At 49.1% G+C, this 20,576-nt stretch overlaps 1 protein-coding gene across 2 annotated transcripts in view; it reads left to right on the forward strand.

Moving 5' to 3' along the window:
• Positions 1–508: 508 nt before the first annotated feature.
• Positions 509–20,576, forward strand: part of LOC136545958 (CASP-like protein 5B3) — a 29,148-nt gene continuing 9,080 nt past the window's right edge. For both annotated transcript variants that reach the window (XM_066537923.1, XM_066537925.1), the window contains exon 1: positions 509–833. In XM_066537923.1, the coding sequence (XP_066394020.1) occupies positions 703–833 (131 nt within the window). In that variant the 5' untranslated portion in view covers positions 509–702. The remainder of the gene's footprint in view (positions 834–20,576) is intronic.

Raw genomic sequence — 20,576 nt, forward strand, 5'->3', positions numbered from 1 at the left:
CCTATGAAAAGGAATACTATAGATCCGTTTGGAACAAAGAAACACAACTATATATTCCATAGGAAAGGAAGGCATCTGTCCACAAAACGTAGGAATTAAAAAATCCATTCTGAGCTAAAGTTTTTTTTAATCTAGACTAAGCTAAAGTTTTGACGGAAGTCAGGGACAAAGCGAAGAGAGAAAGAGATAAGAGGCATGCAGACTCTGTCTGACATGGGCACTTAGCGCAGTCTCCCAGCTTCCACGGTAATAAAGATCTCACTGTGCATAAAATATTATATAGAATTAAAGTACCATGGGTAAATAAAAATAAATATGTCAAATAAATCAGTTTTAAATGCTAATTGTCTTTTAAGTTTTTTCTTTCTATAATTTCTTATATTATGGATTCATGTGTACACTACTTTATCTTGTTTTCTATTGTTTTACCGCTACATTCATTTCTGTTTTCTCTGTTTTTGTTTTCGTTTTCGATTTCTTTCTTCCCCTAAAGGTCTACGAACGGAGGTCCCCCAAACTGTGACTCGGCCTCTTCCTTGTTCCCTCTTCCGGTCTTCCCGTCCTGCTGAAGCCTACCTACACAGATCCGGGTTTGAGTGTCCGGCCTCGCCGGACCTCCAACTGGCGGCCGCTGCTATCTCTCTGGTCCCGCGGTCTCCTGCGCGCTTCTCTCCACTCGCTCCCAGTCACCGGCTGGGGGGTATGAAGGATGTGGTAGGGAGTCCGGGGACCTGGAGTGGCATGGCGCTCAGGTTGTCGCAATGCGTGTCCGCCGGCGCATCCATGGGCGCTATGGCCACAGCGTACGGCTTCTCCAACTACACCGCTTTCTGGTAACTCCGTTTACCTTCTCTGCAGCTCTCCTCTGCTCCGGTTAGTTGCTTCTTGTGTGCTGCATTGGTTATTAGCTAGCTCTGGTGGTTAGGTAAAAGTACAGATTTTCTGGCTTTAGTAAGCCTTCCTGGAATTTCGCCAGCATTTCACAATGTGCGCAATTCTGGGGTTTTGATTGAGCACAGTGTACATGTGCATTGAATAAGTGGTTCTTGGCCCATTGCTGTTAGCTGAAGATGCAGTCGTGGAGCTAGAGAAGTGATGATAATCTGTGACATGAGCTGCTCCTGGCGATTTAAAGATTTCATCAGCATGGATTAGTTCTCGATGGGGGTTTCACCCACAAATCATCGCCACCGCAAGCTTAGGCAAACTTTATGTTATTGTATTCCCATTGAGCTTTAGATGGTTGGAGTGTAGAGTCGACTTTATTTTCTTGTTTATGCCATGAATTGAGTCAGGATGGGCTGGCTAAAAAAAATGTATGACTTTGTTAAAAAAAATGAATTGTGTCTTTTATGAGTGTGAATTGAAAATAGGATAAAAGGGCAATAAATTTGTTTTTTCAAATAATTTCTTTTGTCTCCTCTTAAAACTAATTTACATTCACAGCCTAAAAAGTTATAACAAAAGTACCGCCTAAATATATGTATCCACATATCACTTGACGCTTGTGGAATACAAATTTAGGAAACATCTACTTTTGACTTTGAAACTTGAACCTTGATATATGTCCAAGATTCCCTTATTTACCAAATATTTTGTCATGAAGACCTTAGTAATATAAGGCAGTACAAAAGTGTTGGCAACTTGGCTTGTGATGTGCCCAAGCCAAGTGACGTGCCATGTGTTTCACTGTCCAGCTGGACAAGGTGGCACTAAAAGTAAATATAGTGCCACCTTGTCCAGCTGGACAGTGAAATCTGCATGTCATACTGTTTTTTTTCTCGAAGACACAATAGAGCTATGTACCATTATATTAAAGAAGAAGACCCTGCGGGGGTATAACCCCAGGTACCCATGGCAAGGGACATGTGCCGCACCATCAGGGACGGTCCAGCCCATGACATCAAGACTTGCGGCTCACGGCACAGGGAGGTGTAGGCGATATCCTGAAGATAGCGATTGATCTGTTAGGATATGCCGTATATTAGATTCCTTGTAGAGATTATCGCTTACCTGATTAAACTTAGATCTAACCGACCTGTAACCCTACCCCCAGTTATATAAGGCGGGTAGAGGACCCCCTCAATAGGATCCCTAGAGATCTCATCGTAATATATAATCTATCAAAGACACCGGACGTAGGGTATTACGTCGACTTGATGGCTTGAACCTACCTAAATCGCTTGTCTCTGCGCCTGTGTCACCATCTAGTTCGTATCTCGCGCACCTCCACCGATTCATCTATTACCATGGGCATACCCATCGGTAGACTGCCGACCATATTTCGTCGACAGTGGCGCGCCAGGTAGGGGGTATGCGTGTTGATCCTGTGGCGAACCAGATGGCAAACCTCAAGATCAACAACACATGTCGGTGACGGCTCATGCTGAGATGGCGTTCGTTGACGTCGCACTAGCACGACATCCACGACTAACGAGCAGCAGTACGCAACAAGTTGAAGATCCGCGTCAACCAATCAAGTCGGCGCCCTATCGAGTTCCCCCGCGCCGATCGCATCAGGGTGCCAGGTCCTAGGCGACAGCATCGATGAGCATCTGCATAAGTTTAGATCGGCGGCGGCGTTGTCATCAAGAGCAAACGCTACTATTAAAAGATGTCGTGCCCTACTAGCAAATCGACAAGAAGCCTGTACGATCTACATGCCACGCAAGATAATCGCCAGTATTGGTGACATTGATGAGACTTGCATGGTGGCCACAACATGCATCAGCGCCTAGTCTCTGAGATCCAATCAAAGTCACGCCAATTTACAGAGTCAAGTTACGCCTACATGCAAACCAACTACAAGTAAGAGGGCGTACATGCATCAACGTGCAACGCTCCAGGCCATCACCAAGGGAAGATGCACGGCCTACAGCAGCATGCACGGGACCTCTTCATCGGCATCTTCTCCGACTTCGTCGACTCGCCGAGGACTCGACGCCGCAATTGCGTGGCGGTCCTACTCCGAGCCGCTAAGTGAGCCGCCCGAATCGCCAAGCGAGCCGCTAAACTAGCTGTCCGAGCCATCAAGCGAGCCGCCCGAGCCATCAAGCGAGCCACCCAAGTCGTAAGCAAGCCATGCCGCTGTCGCAATAATAATCGCCGCAAAGAACGGCGCTATGACGACTGTGACCGCCGCCATGACGACAGGCCGGAAGGCTCGAGGGCCGGGCAATTTCGTCACCGCTGACCAGATAACATCCTGACTAAAGGTAGTACCCTTCCTATATCTGCATTTAATAAAGTTTTTGCCACGGTGTTTCTCCAATGATTTTTTCTCCAGTTAATCTCCATGTTTAGTATCTTTAAGATACTCCAGTTAATCTCCATGTTTAGTATCTTTAAGATACTCCATTTAATCTCCATGTTTAAACATCTTTAAGATGCTCGACTCGTTCTCCATGCTTAATATCTTAAAGATATTCTCCAGCGACTCGCTGACTAGCCACGTTCTCATTCATGTTATCCAGAAGTGGCCCTGTTCTCGATCTCACACCTACACGTGTACAGGGCACTAGCGCTCTGCGTTATGGGTGGTCGATAGCGGCTCCTCGACGACACCTGTGCTCTTATGCGTAAATGGGTGCTAAGCACTCTACGCTATGGAGTATGGGCTAGTCGGGGTTGGTGATGCGATAAAGGACCAACTGAAAGGAAATTACTCATATTTAAAATATGAGCAAACTTCAAATAAACAATGTTTATCTCGAACTGCTCGGCGAGCTATAGGATCCTTTCATAAGTTTATCCTAATCTACTTCGTCTTGTTTTCTTATTTGCCGAACAGGGACCAGGTTCAATCAACGAGCTTATTCTTTACGCTCGGGGACTGGATCAGTCGGGAAGGACAAGAAGATCATCGTCTGGGTGGTCGCACCACTCGGCAGTCGGACTTCGCTGCTGACCAACTGGTCGGACCGTTAGGCTCATGGACTTCATCGCCGACCAGTTGGTCGGACTGCTCGGTGCTCACTTCTGTTCGTTGTCCGCTTCATCGCCTACCAGTTGGTCAGATTGATTGTCGCTTGGGCTTCATCGTCAGCTACGCTGAGGGCTCGCCAGCTAAGCTAGAGACTCCTTGGCGTTCGGATTCTTCATATAAGAGTTGCCAGCTAAGCTGGGGACTCCTCGGTGTTCGGATTCTGCGTGCAAGAGTTGCCAGCTAAGCTGGGGACTCCTCGGCGTTCGGGTTCTTTGTGCAAGAGTTGCCAGCTAAGCTGGGGACTTCCTTGTTGGTCGGATTTTGCTACATCTCATCGGTGTGCTATCAAGTTGTTCCATGCTGTTCGAATCAGGGTGCTGATCTTGGGCAGCACGTCCGGGGTCTTGATAAGTACTTGACATATGATGTTGGCAAGCTTTCATTAAAACTCTTTGACCCTGCTACAAGATTTATTTTTTCATCTTCTAGCAGGCTTAGGGACTACAGTGTGTACACTATACCTTGTGGTGCATGTACTAATTTTTCTTGTTAATGATTTTCAGCTAAGCTGGGGACTAGCTGTGATCGGCTAGCATCTGGAGTCTTCTCTTTTTTTATCCTGGCACTGCGTGAATTATTCACCTACCATCAGGCTCGGGGACTAAGTGGCTACACTTCACCTGGCGGTGAATGTAGTGCTTTTTTCTGATTTATCCTCCTTATTGACTAAGTCATGGATGATAATCATTTGACCTCGCAAACAGAGTTTAAGTGGCTACACTTCTCCTAAAGGGAAGAATTTTCAAATTTTATCAAGAGCCCCTTACATCCTTCTGGCAAGCCTTATTTGGCTAAGTCTGAGATCTGCTAACCAATTAAATTGGTCGGCATCCATTTCCATTGGTCAGTCAACCAGTTAAACTGGTCGGCATCCATTTTCACCGCTCAGGTTACTAGTTAAACTGGTCGGATTACCAGTTAAACCTGGTCGGCTTCAAGTTAAACTGCTCGGACATGATCAAGACGGCGTTGCTCAGCGGATACAAGGTGCTCGGCTCGGGGACTACATCAACTTGACGGCCTGAACCTACATAAATCGTTGTCTCTGTGCCCGTGTCACCATCTAGTTCGTATCTCGCGTACTGTGGGGGTATTAACCCCTATACCCTTACGGCTGGGCTTGGGCCGGCTCGGACCAGGGGGTCTGGCCCACTAGAAGACGACGCGCGGCCCGGCAAATCTGTTCGGAGTCCCGCACAAGGAACCAAGAGAGATTTGGAGATCAAGCAAGATCCTGGTTGGTTAGAATAGGAATCCTTATCCGGCCATCTATGGCAATTATAACTGGTTAGGATTAATTTCCAGATCTGTAACCCTGCCCCCCGGATCATATAAGACGGGCAGGAGACCCCTATAAAAACATCTCTCATTGACATACAGCAATACAATCAGACGCAGGACGTAGATGTTACGCCTTCACGGCAGCCGAACCTGGATAAAACCTCGTGTCTATCTTGCGTCACCATCTTGTTTGTAGCTTGCGCATCTGTCTGCCGATAATCTACTACCTTGGACATACCCCTAGGTAGATTGCCGACCATATTTCGTCGACAGTGGCGTGCCAGGTAGGGGGTGTGCGTACTGCTCTCCAGGCGAACAAGATGGTCATCATCCCCGGTTCCATGGCTACACTGAACGGCCTTCACGTTCACCATCGGCCAGATCACCTGGACCACTGGCTCCACCGGCTTCATCGCCATGACCCCGGAGGAGGCGCGGATTCAATCTGCGTCGACCATTGCTTCACCTGCATCGGCTACGGCTCCGACCACGCTGGATTCGGCTCCGGCCACGCCAGCATCGTCTTCAGCCACGTCGACAACTCGTCGTCCGCTTCCTCGCTACAAAGGGAGGCAGATCGACAACACCGACATGCTCGACTCCATCGATTAGGGTCGGCACCAAACTTGCTGAAACACTAGCTCTGGTAAGTTCAATTCAAAGTCAACCTAATGAGCAGGTAACCACTATCCACAACAGATCTACCTGACCAGCTCGGGCCAGTCGTCCTGCACGACTCGGTACGGATCTCGTGGTCACATCTACTCCTGAAGGGCGCTCTGTTCGTCGCCGGCCAGCCCCCGCGACGGGTCTCCGGCTCTCCGAGTACGAAGCCTCAATAGAGAACCACCAGGCCCAGACCTACGGCCTGCGCAACTTCGTCAACATGGTCCGGATTGAGGATTATCAAGAAGGATCGGTCCACACAGTTCAAGAGGGTGGCTCAAGCTCCTCGTCCGGCATCGCATCTAATGCCTCCGTCCACACCGAGCTCCAGCATCATGATGATGAAGGCGTTGAATACGATCTGGATATTCCAGACCACGCCCCGGGATTCCCACGTTTCCATCTTTCCCACCAAGGCGAGGAGACTTGATCAATGTTGTCAGTAATGACGAACCACCGGCAGTCGGCGAAATAGAACAAGAAAGGCTAGCACGCGAAGCACGCAATATTGACCGGTTTAATCGCCGACAAATCGAAGCCGATGCAGAAGAGGAAGCCCGACGCATAAGGGTCCAGCCACGCGACCTTAACAATGCCTTTGACAGGGTTGGGGACAAGCAAGTCTTCAGGACTCCAAGCGCCAACGTAGCTGTTGCTATGGCAACAATGCAACGACTACCCAATACCCTGGAAACTCAGGCAGGTCGTGATGATATACAAGCTTACCTGACGACTGCTATGGCCCAGACCGCAGAGATTGTAAATCAAGCCCGGGCTCCATCCGTCTCAGTCGAATCAAGCCACAGCCGCCAGTACTTAAGTCGCTCACAGCCACCCAACCAACATGGCTCGCGCAACGACCCATCAGACAACCGTCAAGGCGGAAACGGTGCCCATGATGGTGGTCGGGACGACAACCGCCACCGGGATGACAACCGCCGCGACCACCGGGACGACAAACGCTGAGACAACCGCGATAATCGCCGTGATAACCGCGGTCGTAGGGTTAACCAGGGTGGCAACCGGGATTGCCGTGATGGCAATAACGATTTCCGCCATTACCTCGGAGAACGCGATCTGCGCGATCGCATTAACCAAAGAGCCAACGATCGTGCATCCCACGAAAGCTATCGCTGTATGGAATATGATACTGCCCACGGCACTCCGGGTTTGAAGCAGTTTACTCCACACCTTTGCCAAGTCATATGGCCCAAGAACTTCAAGCTCGAAAAACTTCAGAAGTACGACGGTAAGGAGAACCCCGAATTATGGGTCATGCTCTATGAAACCGCGTGCAGATCAGCCATGACTGACGAGCACGTCATGTCTAACTACTTCCCAGTCGTCGTCGGCCATGCCGGCCACCAATGGCTGGTCAGCTTGCCGGCGAACTACTTTGATTCTTGGCAAGAGCTCAAGCAAGCGTTCATCGACAACTTCATTGCTACTTGCGAGCAACCCAGCAACAAATATGATCTGCAGCAGATTCGAGATCGCAAAGATGAGCCACTGCATGAGTACGTCCGACGCTTTTCGGAGATGCGCATCAAGGTCCCGTCAATCTCCGACAACGAGGTAATCGAGGCTTTTATCACTGGTCTCCGCTTCCACGATGCCCTAAGGGACAAGCTCCTCCGCAAGAGACCTGAATCAGTCACAGCGCTCCTAGCCACTGCTAAAAAATATGCGGATGTCGATGATGCTAAAACGATAATTATCGAAGAAGCAGCAAGGGTTCCATGCTCCGACCACCCCCCACACCGCGACGACTACCGCGGCAATCGTGGTCGGAACGATAATTTTGATCGTCGCAACCAGCGCAACGATTTCCGCGACCACCGCGACCAGCGTAATCAGCGGCGTAATCGCGTGACGATTACAGGGGCAAGCGTGCTCGGCAAGACGACGGCGAGGTCAACACCGTTAAAAAAGGTGGCGGACGTCGCAACTACGAAGAAGACTACGCCAAAGCATTGAAAGGACTCTGCCAGCTCCATCCCAAGTTAAACCATACCATGGAGAATTGCCGCGTTCTTAAGTCTATCTACACACATCAACAGGCTCCGGATACATCCGACAAGCCTAACGACGCAGGAGAACAGCGCAACGAGGACAACGATGATAAAGATGCAGATCCCCGTCACAAGTACGTCAAGCCAACCGATCGCGTCCACACCATCATTGGGGGCAAAGTGTCCATTGAGACCAAATGAAAACGCAAGCTACTTGCCCGCGCTTGCTTGAACGTGGCCAACGTCGACAACCTCATCGTCGATCCGCGGCTTCCTCCTTGGTCTCACCGTGAGATCTCCTACAGCAGAAAGGACCAATGGGCTGCTATACTTGAGCCAGGGCGTTTTCCCCTGGTTCTCGATCCTTGTATCAACAAGGTTCAGTTCGACAGAGTGCTGGTTGACGGCGGCAGTTCCATCGATATACTGTTCAAGAACAGTTTGTCAGCCCTGAAGATAACCCAGGCTGATCTCAAGCCATACGAGGCACAGTTCTGGGGTGTTCTCCCCGAACAGAGCTCTACACCTCTCGGACAGATCACGCTACCTGTGCAATTTGGTACCCCAGACCACTTCCGCACCGACTATGTCAACTTCGTGGTCGCCGACTTCGAAGGCATCTACCATGCTATCCTTGGTCGACCAGCGCTCACCAAGTTCATGGCCATACCTCACTATAGGTATTTGGTGCTCAAGATGCCTACTGAGAAGGGGGTTCTAACTCTCAGGGGCAACGTGTACGCAGCTTACACCTACGAGGATGACAGTTTCAAAATAGCAGAGGCTCACGACCTCTCTATTCACATGGCTGAGACCACGCTCGATGCCAAGAAGACCCCAGCCGACCACCTGGAGATCCCAAAGCTCGAGGACCCCACGCAAGAACGTCAAGTCCAAAGAGCACAAAGCGATCCAGCTGGTCGACGGTGATCTCAGCAAAATGGCCCTTATCGGGGCCAACCTGGATCCTAAATAGGAAGACGCGCTCGTCAGGTTCTTGAGGAGCAACGTGAGCGTGTTCGCCCGGTGTACCTCAGAACTTGATCGAGCACTCCTTAAATGTCGACGGCAAGGCCAAACCTATCAAGTAGAAGCTACGACGGTTCGCTCGCGACAAAAAGGAGGCTATTAGGGTAGAAGTTACACGGCTTTTGGCAGCCGGATTTATTAAAGAAGTGTATCATCTGGAGTGGTTAGCCAACCTGGTTCTTGTACGTAAAAAGAATAATGAATGGAGAATGTGCGTTGATTACACTGATATCAACAAACACTGTCCTAAAGACTCCTTCGGCTTACCTCGCATAGACGAGGTCGTAGATTCAACTGCCGGTTGCGAGCTGCTTTCCTTTCTCGATTGCTACTCTGGTTATCACCAGATCGCTCTAAAAAAGGACGACCAGATCAAGACATCCTTCATCACACCTTTCGGCGCCTACTGCTACACGACCATGTCGTTCGGGCTCAAGAACGCCGGGGCTACCTACCAACGTGCCATACAGGTCTGCCTCAAAGACAAGATAAAAGACTGACCTCGTCGAGGCTTATGTTGATGATGTAGTTGTCAAAATCAAGGAAGCATATACCCTTGTTAACAACCTGGAACGCACCTTTGCAGCCCTTAATACATTCCAATGGAAATTAAACCCAAAGAAGTGCATCTTTGGTGTTCCTTCTGGTATACTGCTTGGCAACGTCGTCAGTCACGACGGCATACGCCCTAACCCTGGAGAAAGTCAAAGCTGTCTTGGACATGAAGCCGTCCAAAAAGGTGAAGGATGTTCAGAAGCTTACCGGATGTATGACTGCCCTCAGTCGTTTCATATCAAGATTAGGCGAAAAAGGACTAACGTTTTTCAAGCGGCTCAAAGCATCCGAGAAGTTTGAGTGGTCGGAGGAAGCAGACGCTGCCTTCGCACAGTTGAAACAATTCCTTACATCACCTCCGGTCCTCACTGCTCCCAGAGATGACGAAACCCTCATGCTTTATATTGCGGCAACTAATCGAGTGGTCTCCACTGCCATGGTGGTCGAGCGCGACTGAGCCCGGCCACGTCTACAAGGTACAGCGACCAATCTATTTCATCAGTGAGGTACTCAATGAATCCAAGACCAGGTACCCACAGATTCAGAAACTGATCTACACCATACTGATAACATCCCGAAAGTTGAAACATTACTTCGACGGATATCGTGTGGTGGTCATGACCGAGTATCCTCTGGGAGACATCATTCGCAACAAGGATGTGAACGGGCGCATCGTCAAATGGACAATGGAGCCAGCGACGAAGCCAGCGGGGGGGCTACCCGTGCTCCAGCCCCCCATACGGCCATGATTTACATGGAGCCCGGGCTTAGCCCGGGCTACCGCCATGAGGAGGAAGAAGAAGGCAAGGAGAGGCTGGAGGAAGAAGAAGAGGAAGCCAGCCCTGGCTTCGTCGCTGAATGGAGCTATGCCCTTTTTCCTTGGAATTTGTAAACCGTACTACAATCAAGTCTCAGGCACTTGTCGATTTCATCGTCGAGTGGACAGACTTAAGCACACCTGCCTCTTAGGGACCCGACGAGTATTGAAAGATGTACTTCGACGACTCTCTCAACATCGACGGCGCAGGAGCAGGAGTCCTTTTCGTGTCACCATCCAAGGAGCAGCTCCGATACGTCCTCAGGATTTATTTCCCGGCGTCTAATAACGCCGCCGAGTACGAAGCATGCCTACATGGTCTGCGCATTGCGGTCGAGCTCGGTGTCAAACGTCTCTATGTCTACGGAGACTCGGCTCTGGTCATCAACCAACTCAACAAGGATTGGGATACGACCAGCGAAAAGATGGATGCATACTACAAATCGATCAGAAAGCTGGAAGGCAAGTTCTATGGCATCGAGTACACACATGTGGTCCGTGACAAAAATCAAGCAGCAAATGCGCTGTCAAAGTTAGGATCATCCCGAGTCCAAAGTCCCACATGGCGTATTTGTTCAAGACCTACTCATGCCTTCCATCGAAGAGGAAGATCCCACGGTCGACAAGCCTCCAGACCAGTTATTGGTGGCTACGGTTCCGGCGTCAAACACCACCGAACCACCTCCGACCACTAAGGAGCCTGACTGGAGAGTACCTTTCATCAAGTACCTGACAGATGGTAGCGGTTACACCGATCAGACATAAAACGAACGCCTGATGCGTCGCAGCAAGCAGTATCTGCTCGTCGATGGCAAATTATGGCGCAAGAACGCAAAGGAGGAAATCTTGATGAAGTGTATAACCCAGGAGGATGGCGAACATCTCCTGGACCAAATCCACTCTGGCTCCTGCGACAACCACGCGGCCTCGAGAACGCTGGTTGGCAAGGCTTTCCGAGTAGGGTTCTATTGGCCGTCAGCCGTAGCCGATGCAGAGAAGCTAGTCCGCCATTGTGAGGGTTGTCAGTTTTTCGCCAAGAGAATCCACGTAACAGCACACGAGATTCAGACAATATCAGCCTCTTGGCCCTTCGCATGCTGGGGACTGGATATGATCGGGCATTTTAAACCGGCTCCTGAAAATTTACATGTGTCTTTGTACTGATCGACAAATTTTCTAAGTGGATAGAGTACATGCCTTTGGTCCAGGCATCTTCAGAAAAGGCTGTCATGTTTATCGACCTGGTCATCCACCGCTTCGGCATACCCAACAGCATCATCACTGATCTGGGTACTCAGTTCACCGGGAACGCTTTTTGGGACTTCTGCGATGAAAGGAGCATAGTAGTAAAATACGTCTCGGTGGCGCACCCTAGAGCTAATGGATAGGTCGAGCAGGGCAAATGGTATGATCTTGGACGCACTTAAAAAGAGGATGTACAGGGAAAATGATAAAGCTCCCGGAAGATGGCTCAAAGAGTTGCCAGCCGTGGTCTGGGGTCTCAGAACCCAGCCCAGTAGCAATAGCGGCGTATCACCATACTTTATGGTTTATGGCGCTGAGGCAGTGCTCCCAGCAGATATAGCCTTCAGATTAGCACGGATAGAGAACTTCGACGAAGACAAGGCCAATGAAGTACTGAGAGCTAGAAGTGAATAGTGTAGAAGAGAAGCGGCTCGATTCTTGTGTATATACAGCCAAATACCTTATTGTTTTGCGCAGATACTTACAACAAGAACGTCAAGGAGCGGTTCTTCGTGGTTGGGGACTTGGTCCTGAAGTGGAAGACGAATCAGGCTGGCGTCCACAAACTCGCAATCCCATGGGAAGGGCCCTTCATGATCAAGGAGGTTACACAACCAACGTCTTACATTGTTAGCTCACCTGGACGGTACAGACGTACCCAATTCATGGCACATCGACAAGCTTAGGCGTTTCTATGCTTAACTACTAAGATATGTACTCTCCTTGTACTTTCGATTTAATAAAGCTATTATGATTTCTCCGACCACTCTAATGTGTCACTTTCAAAGTCTATTGTTATTCTAACTCAACCAGTTAAAACCGACCATCATTCCTTCTCGGGTTTTCGGAGTATGCCCTTGTCTTCGGTTCCTCCCAACACGTGCATGGGATCCGCTCTCTATGCTACGGGTGATCGGCAGGTCCTCTCTGGTTTGACTTGTATGTGTCTACGTGTGCACAGGCTACGTACCTCACACTCCGTCCATAAGACAAACCTAGGGCCATACAAACCTTTCAGGATGACGTGTCGACTAAACTAGTACAACTAAACAGAATGCTAACATGTTCTCACTTAGTTACACCAACACGATATCTGGGCTTAAAAACGTTTTCTACAAAACAAACAAGCTTATGTTGTTATACAGTTACGTTATTACAAGCTCGCCTGAAAAGGTCCAAGTTTACAATAACACAACTACATCTTCTACAGCTATAGCCTACACTAATGGCTGGTCGGGGCACGCGGCACCTGCTGCTCGCTGGGCCTGACATCGTGCTCGAGTCTCGGGGACTCTTGCACTGGTCGAGCTGAAGAAGATGGCCCCGCCGACGCCTGGCTGGTCGAGACCGTAGGCTTCGCCGGTTGGCTTGAAAATAAAGGCGTTTCTAGCTGACTTGTTGATGGCGTTCCCTGTACGGATGACGTCGCACCTCCACACAGGATTAATGTCGCCAATTATTTTCGCCGACATGTCCAGCTGGGTCATCCGTAGCTCCTCGACTTTGTCTGGATCTACCTCCTTTGGGTATCCAGCCTCTAGGCGCTTGAGATCAATCAAGGGGTAGTGAGCACGTATCATGCTTAGCACATGTGCGCCTGTGTACTCACCTGCCTCCTTCACGAACTCCTGGAACCATCCCCATGCCTTTCGGCATCTGTCGATCAATCCAAGCTGCGGCGTCCTTGGCACGTCCTCTGTTAGCGTCGGATCGATGAGGTTAAGGACCAGCAAAATGCCCGTCGCCACCTCTTGGCACCGGTTTTTCCAGGTGTCACGATCCTGGGTGATCTCTTGGCACTGCGCCTTTCAGCCGTCACGGTCTTTTATCACGGCCTCCAGACGCTTCTTCGCATTGATTTTTAAAACTGCAAACCGTGCATGCTGTTAAGACGCTATATTACGCCAAACTACGGTAAGCAACCAAAATGAACAAAGGGGTTTCGAAAACTTACTTTTCAGATCCTCTATCATCTTGGTCATGTGGTCTCGGAGCTGCGACTGGTCTTGCGCTAGTTTTCTGTTGTCCTCTTTCAGACGATCACACTCCACGACCGCACGACTGTTCTCCTCTCGGAGACGGACCACTTCGGCTTCTAAGCCTGCACTACAGTTGTTACTACCAACAATGCAACAACACTGGCAGTATTCGTTATGATAAAGTGGCTACTTGTTCTTTCCTGCTCTTTATTACTGAGCTGGACGACCAGGTTCTGGTTCTGGGACTCTTGCTCCGCCTTCTCATGGTTGGCGGCTTCAAGTTGGTGGCGCAGGCGTTCCACCTCCGCCGTCAGCTCCTTGTTGCTTGCAGTGATCCCCTCGATCTGGTCGAAGCATTTCTTGCGGTACCTTGCGGTCTTCATTAAGTCCTGTGTGCAGATAGCTAAGTAAGACAAGCTCGACTAGACAGCAAGATCAGGTGGTGAAGCAAAGCCTACCTGGACCTCTGTCACCAGCCGTTTCGTCGCCCGTTCAACTTTTTTGGTCTCTTCGACCTCCGGAATTTCCTCATGGACAACCCATTCGTCGTTCCGCCAACGCGACACATACACATGTTGTCGTTTGTCTTGCGGACGGCCTAGGACCTCCTTCACTTCGTCCTCTTCGGGCTCTTCTTCGGGTCTCGGTGCTGGTCCGGCGTTAGCAGCTCCTGCGATCACTATGGCTTTCCCACGGGCTGCAGCAATCGACAAACATGCTCTGTGCTCTCACCTCCGGCCGCTGCACCTCGGTCTGTTCCGTTACCCTTGATGCTGAGGTGTTGCCCTCAGCAGGTTTAGTGCTCGGAGCACTCGTGCTCGGCTCAGCTCTTCCCTCGACCCCCTGCTCGGGGACTGTTGTCTGACTGTTTGTTTGCTGAGGCCCCGACGGATCTTCTGCTATGGGTTCCTCGATGGTTGGCTGCTGGGCAGTCTGCTCTGAAATTACTGGCGGAGCCACGCCGCTTCCGGCCAGCTGGTCCGGATTTTCGGTGGACGCCGAGCTAGTACATCCGGGATAAGTTCAGAAGGCAATCATATTCAATGCAAATTGCTAGCTTACATCAAGGTTACAAATACTTACATGTTGGAAGTGCGAAATGACGTGGCGAAGGCACGTCTCTTCGGCCGTGCTTGCTCCACGTGCTGTGCGGGTGACTCCTGGTCTCCCTCTACATCCAGCACTGTCGCTGGGCCTTGGTGCTCGACCCCTCCACCGCTTGTCCTTCGCACTGCAGTAGTCGGCGACAAGGAGGATCGAGTTGGGATGCTGATTGCAAATCCCAATCTCGTAGTAAAGACAGAGCCCCTGAAGAAAATGATGAAGAGGAACCCCAAATCCCCGCTTAAAGAAGTCTTCGAACACCACGATCTCACCTGGTTGTGGATCGGGGTATCCCTCGCCCTCCTGGCGCACGCCATCCTGCGAGCTCCTTGTTGTGGAGTGCCCCCATGGTGACGAGGTCTTCAATGGTCTGCTCGTTGCTTCTCGACTTCCACCACTCCTTCGCCATGACTCCGGCTTTCTTCTGTGCATCGCTTTTCGCCATGAATCTGGCCTTGTTGATGAACGAGGAATTGGAGGAGGATTGATTGGTATTAGGGTTGACGAGAGGAAGAAGATGGCTGAGGCTGTGAATGGCAATGGGATGCAGTAAAAAGTAACTTACCTATCCTATACTGTATTTAACCCAAGAGTTATACCGTTTCGTCTGCCCGAGATTCTTGGGAGACGTGCGCACGCGCCGCAGACTGGTTGTTTTCACAGCCTCGAGATCTATGCCACTATATGCGCCTCTTCGTTGCCAGTGTATGCGCCTCTTCGTTGCTAGTGTGAGAGGGCCCACGCTGACGCACCTACTTACAGGTGCCACGCAACTGTTTGCTTGAAAAGACAAGAAGGCAGTATGACGTGCTATACCCGCCTACTTTTTTGACCAGACGTGTCAGATTGGACTTGATATAGCAAGAAAAAAAAATATATATATATACGCAAAATAATAGTACAAGTGGCATATGGTTTTTTCGCCGCACTTCTCGTGCTCGGGGACTGTCCAGACCACCATCGTGCTCGGGGACTGTTCCAGACCACTATCGTGCTCAGAGACTGTTCCGACCACTCTCATGCTCGGGGACTGCCCCGACCACTCTCCGAACATTGCTCGGAGACTGCTCTCCTCGGCTACATGTGATTTGTACTCACATACAGTTGAGAGGCATTTATTTAGACTTTGCTACAAGGCTGATACCTAGCCTTACAGCAAGCTCGGGGACTACATCGGTACGATGCACCTGCCGGTGCATCTCGTATTGCTTGTACGACGATTGGAATTCTCAACTTCAGTGGGAATTCTTTTTAGACCCTGGCACCACGTGCCTATGTCACCTACTACCAGGCTCGGGGACTAAGTGGGCACACTTGACCTTACGGTGAATGTGCTTATTTTATCGACCCCTACGCTCTGACTGTTGGCCAGAATTACTATTGTCCAAGGGTCACTTACATTTCTTTTCAGAAATACAAGTGGGCACACTTGATAAGGAAAGAAATCTTTTTCTTTTTTCTTTAGAGCATCATGCATTCTTCGGACAACCGTAATTTTCGGCTATAATCGTGGTCTACTGCTCTCTGTTCTGACCAGAATACTGGCACGTTCGATTGGTCAATGTTTCAACCAGTTGGAGATGACATGAAGACGGATCGTATTAGCCGAAGGAGATCGAACGGCGTGTCGCAGCATAATACATGGTGCTCGGGGACTAGCTGTGGGGGTATTAACCCCTATACCCTTACGGCTAGGCTTGGACCGGCCCGAACCAGGGGGTCTGGCCACTAGAAGATGACACGCGGCGCGGTCAATCTGTTCGGAGTCCCGCGCAAGGAACCTAAGACAGATTTGGAGATCAAGCAAGATCCTGGTCGGTTAGAATAGGAATCCTTATCCGGCCATCTATGGTATACCCCTCGGAGCACTGCCCATGGAACACTGTCGCTTGACCCCTCGATAGACGTCGCTAGTCCACCGATTCATCTACTACCGTAGACATACCCCTCGGTAGACTACAGACCATATTTCGTCGACAGAACCCCTTTGGTATACAGAACACATGCATGTCTGTTGCAAAAAATTACTACGGCCACAAACTGGACTAAACACCAGCACCAATGGCAGTCACAGAGGCAACCCACTAGGCCACTAGCATCAGCCAAACCCCAAAGTCGCACTTCCTCTAGGCCCAGAACCAAGGCGCCAGCCAGACTTCAACCCCGTTGAAGATGCACTAGTTTTGATGTTTCCAAGGGTCATCCGCCATAACTCTAGTTTCCTATTTACTCCCGCTTGGCTTTCGTCCACTAACACTACTATCATCAGCGAACAACATACACCAGGGGATATCCCCTTGTATGTTCCTGGTAACCTCATCCATTACCAAGGCAAAGAGATACGGGCTTAAGGCTGACCCTTGATGAGTCTAATTTTAATCGGGAAGTAATCTGTGTTACCATCGTTTGTTCGAACACTAGTCACAACATTGTTGTACATGTCCTTGATGAGGGTCACGTACTTTGATGGGACTTTATAAAATTTTGGACTAAGATGGTAAAATTTAGGACCCATTAATTTTTTGTGCCCATTCAGATCTCCCAAAATAAATGTTACTGACTGCACCTAGGGTTTTCTTTATTCTATTGACCTGGCCATCCATAGCTCCTCCAAATTATGGCGGCTGCCGCCACCCCCTCCTTTTTTCTCGAAAAACGCAGGAGAGATGCGCTTCATTATATTAAGAAGAAGGATGGGTTAAGAACCCTTTACAACACACACCACACCCCACAGTTTGACTGATTACATTCATGCCCGTGAACTAGCTATCGAGGCGACCGAACCATACATGCTAACCATCAGGGAGTGGGGCAGTCAGGAAGGACAGCCCCCGAGCACCTGCCATGCACCATAACCGGCGTTCCTCCCCTGCAGCGACCAAGGCCCTGGCGACGCTAGGCGTTACCCCATCAAAAACACAACGGTTTCGGTGGTTCCACAATGCCCAGGCCCCAAGAATTATTAGCGAATTTAGTCCTTTCTTGGTCTCACCATTCACAGCAGAACTTGTCTTCTCCCACCACCCATCAAAGGAACCGTCTGAAGGTTGTGGAGCTAGAACATGGAGCCCAACTTGCTGAAGCAGAATGTACCAGAAATGCCTTGCGAAAACACATGATACTAGGATATGGTTGATGGTCTCATCATGCTGTTCACATAGAGGACATTGTTCAGGGTGAGGCAATCCTCGCCGCGCAAGACGATCTGCAGTCCAGCACTTATTATGTGCAACCAGCCACAAAAAGAAACAACATTCTGCTCATAGGGGGCAAAAAACGTGGAGCCGAAGAAAAAACCCTCATATGCAGATTTGGCCGAGTATTGCCCACTGGAGGAGAGTCGCCAAATATGCAGGTCCTCAACTTCAGGATGCAGCTCAAAACCAGATAGGAGGTCCCAAAGTTGTAGAAAATCCACTATAGCCCCAACTGTGAGGGCACCTTGTATATCTTTAACCCAAGTCCGGTCAGTGAGAGCTTCCTGAACAATGCACTTTTTAATTCTTCTCTTTGGAACAGTAGCATAGAGTCGAGGTGCAAGGTCCGCAATGCACTGTCCATGGAGCCACCGGTCCGTCCAAAAGAGGGTATGCGAGCCATTACCAACTTCTGAGATGATGGCTACCAAGAAAAAAGAGCGCACGTGGTTAGGGACTTGAATTGGTAGTTTGGCCCAGGGACGATTGGGTTCTGTTTTCTGGAGCCAAATCCACCTCATGCGCAGAGCCCATCCAAGAGTCCTGAGGTCTGAAATTCCCAGTCCACCCAACTCAGGGGGGCAGCAAACTTTCTCCCATGCAACTAGACTCTGCCCACCCTGTACATCTTTTCGACCACGCCAAAGAAAGCCCCACCGAATTTTGTCTATAGCTTTGATGACCCATGGCTGGAAGTCAATGGCCATTAGGAGATAAACCAGCATAGCTGTTAGCACGAACTGAACCTGCACTTTTCGACCAGCACGAGTCATTAGGTTTGCCTTCCACCCAGGTAGCTGGTCTGCAATTCTGTCAATAATTGGTTGGACTTGTGCTTTTGTGAGCTTTCTTAGAGAAAGGGGCAAACCCAAGTATCTGCAAGGGAATTCAGCCAGTGCACATGGAAGTAGATTCTGCAGGACAGTAAGTTCCTGTTCACCGCACCTGATGGTCAGAACATTACTCTTTTGGAGATTGGTTCTAAGACCAGAAGCATCTCCAAAGAGATTTATCAAATCTATTATGATGGCAATATCATTGGCTTCAGGTCGAAGAAACAGAACCACATCATCCATATACAGTGAAATCCTGTGTTGTAACAGCCGTGTCGAAAGTGGCTGCGGCAAACCTTCATTGGCAGCTTTAGAAATCATTTGTCCCAGAACATCCATCACCAAGATGAATAGCATTGTCAGAAGCACTTGAGTAGAAGAAGTAGATAGTAACCCACTAATTATGTCCCTCCAGATCTGCCCAAAGCCCAAGGATTGCAAAACCTCAAGGACAAAGGGCCAGGAAACCGAGTCAAAAGCTTTAGAAATATCCAACTTGAGGACACGTGGCTGCTTCTGTTGATGAAGGAATCTTGCTCCCCTCCTGAGCTTCATTCTTTGAGGATGAGAGATGTACTGGGAAGCCCAGGTACCATGCAGAGTTTTGTTCTGTGAATCACACAATCCTTCCTTGCGAGTACTTCCATCATTGCCATGGCCTCTGATAATGACTTCATCAAATTCCCTGTCTTCTGGTACTGCCTCCTCTCTATTCCTCTATTATGCATTTAGGGTAAAATTTGTTAATTAGGCAAGCATCGTGAGTCAAATGGGGTGGGACCTTGTGTTTCCTATAATTCCCAACTCACATGCTATACTTCCGAGAGAGTACAAATTTCTCAGCCAGCTGGGTCAATGCTGCAACTGGAATTTGTAGTCAAGAGTTCTTGAAAAATGTTCTTCACAACTGTATTCGTGTTTTTTATGTTACCAAATTTCAGCATTAATCTGTATATGTTATATGCGCATTTCAAGGAGGCTAACTAAGTCATTAGATAATTGCAGGTTCTTTACAAGTAATTCACAAGTTAATATTTTAGTATGTTCTGTAAATTGCCTGTAAATTTCATCAGGATTTGCTACGGTACTCCAATTACTGCATACAAGGTAAGAGGTCCAATGATTGACAACCCTTGATTTAGTTGAATAATTTAAAGTAACGGGGAACAATAGAAGAAAAGATAATCAGGAAAAAAGAGAAAATCCTATGCCGTCCTTTCCATCTAAAGCCCTCCTCCTTACTGGTATGGTGCGCACGAACCACATGGGAAGCACACTGATCAAATCCTCCTCGTCCATCCTTCTCAAACTATGGAAGCAAAGTGTCCATTATTCCATTAGGCTGATTACTTTAATCGCAATAGATTGATTTGGTAACTTCTTGAAAATGCAGTTGGCCCCCTATGTGGGTTTTGGTGTATGAATGACAAACAATTTAGGGACTAACAAGTTTTATGAGCAATTGTCGCAGCTATTAGTCTCAACAATGAGTTAATGGAGTTATACAAGTGAGAGCCCTCAAGTGAGATAAATCATAAGCCTTTGGATTCAAAGAGGTTTTATGCTATTTTATGAAATTGAGTTTAGGAAAACCATACTATCAAGAGGGGTGCAAACATCACCCATGATGATGCTCGGGTGCTCAATTAATCACTCAAATAAACTTGAGATACACAAGCACCACGTTGTACACTTGGGAGTCTGTTTAGGTTTCAGGGATGTCGGAAGTCCCGACCATGGGTCAGAAGTTCCGACCTGCGCAAAACTTCCAGGTGGCACTACATGTTCTTTAGGTGTGCTGCGATGTTGGAAGTTCTGAGCCCTTGTCGGAAGTTCTGACTTGCGCAAAACTTCCTGGTTGCGCCACATTAGC

The sequence above is a fragment of the Miscanthus floridulus genome, chromosome 3 (genome assembly GCF_019320115.1).
Source record: "Miscanthus floridulus cultivar M001 chromosome 3, ASM1932011v1, whole genome shotgun sequence".
Taxonomy (NCBI): Eukaryota; Viridiplantae; Streptophyta; class Magnoliopsida; order Poales; family Poaceae; genus Miscanthus; species Miscanthus floridulus.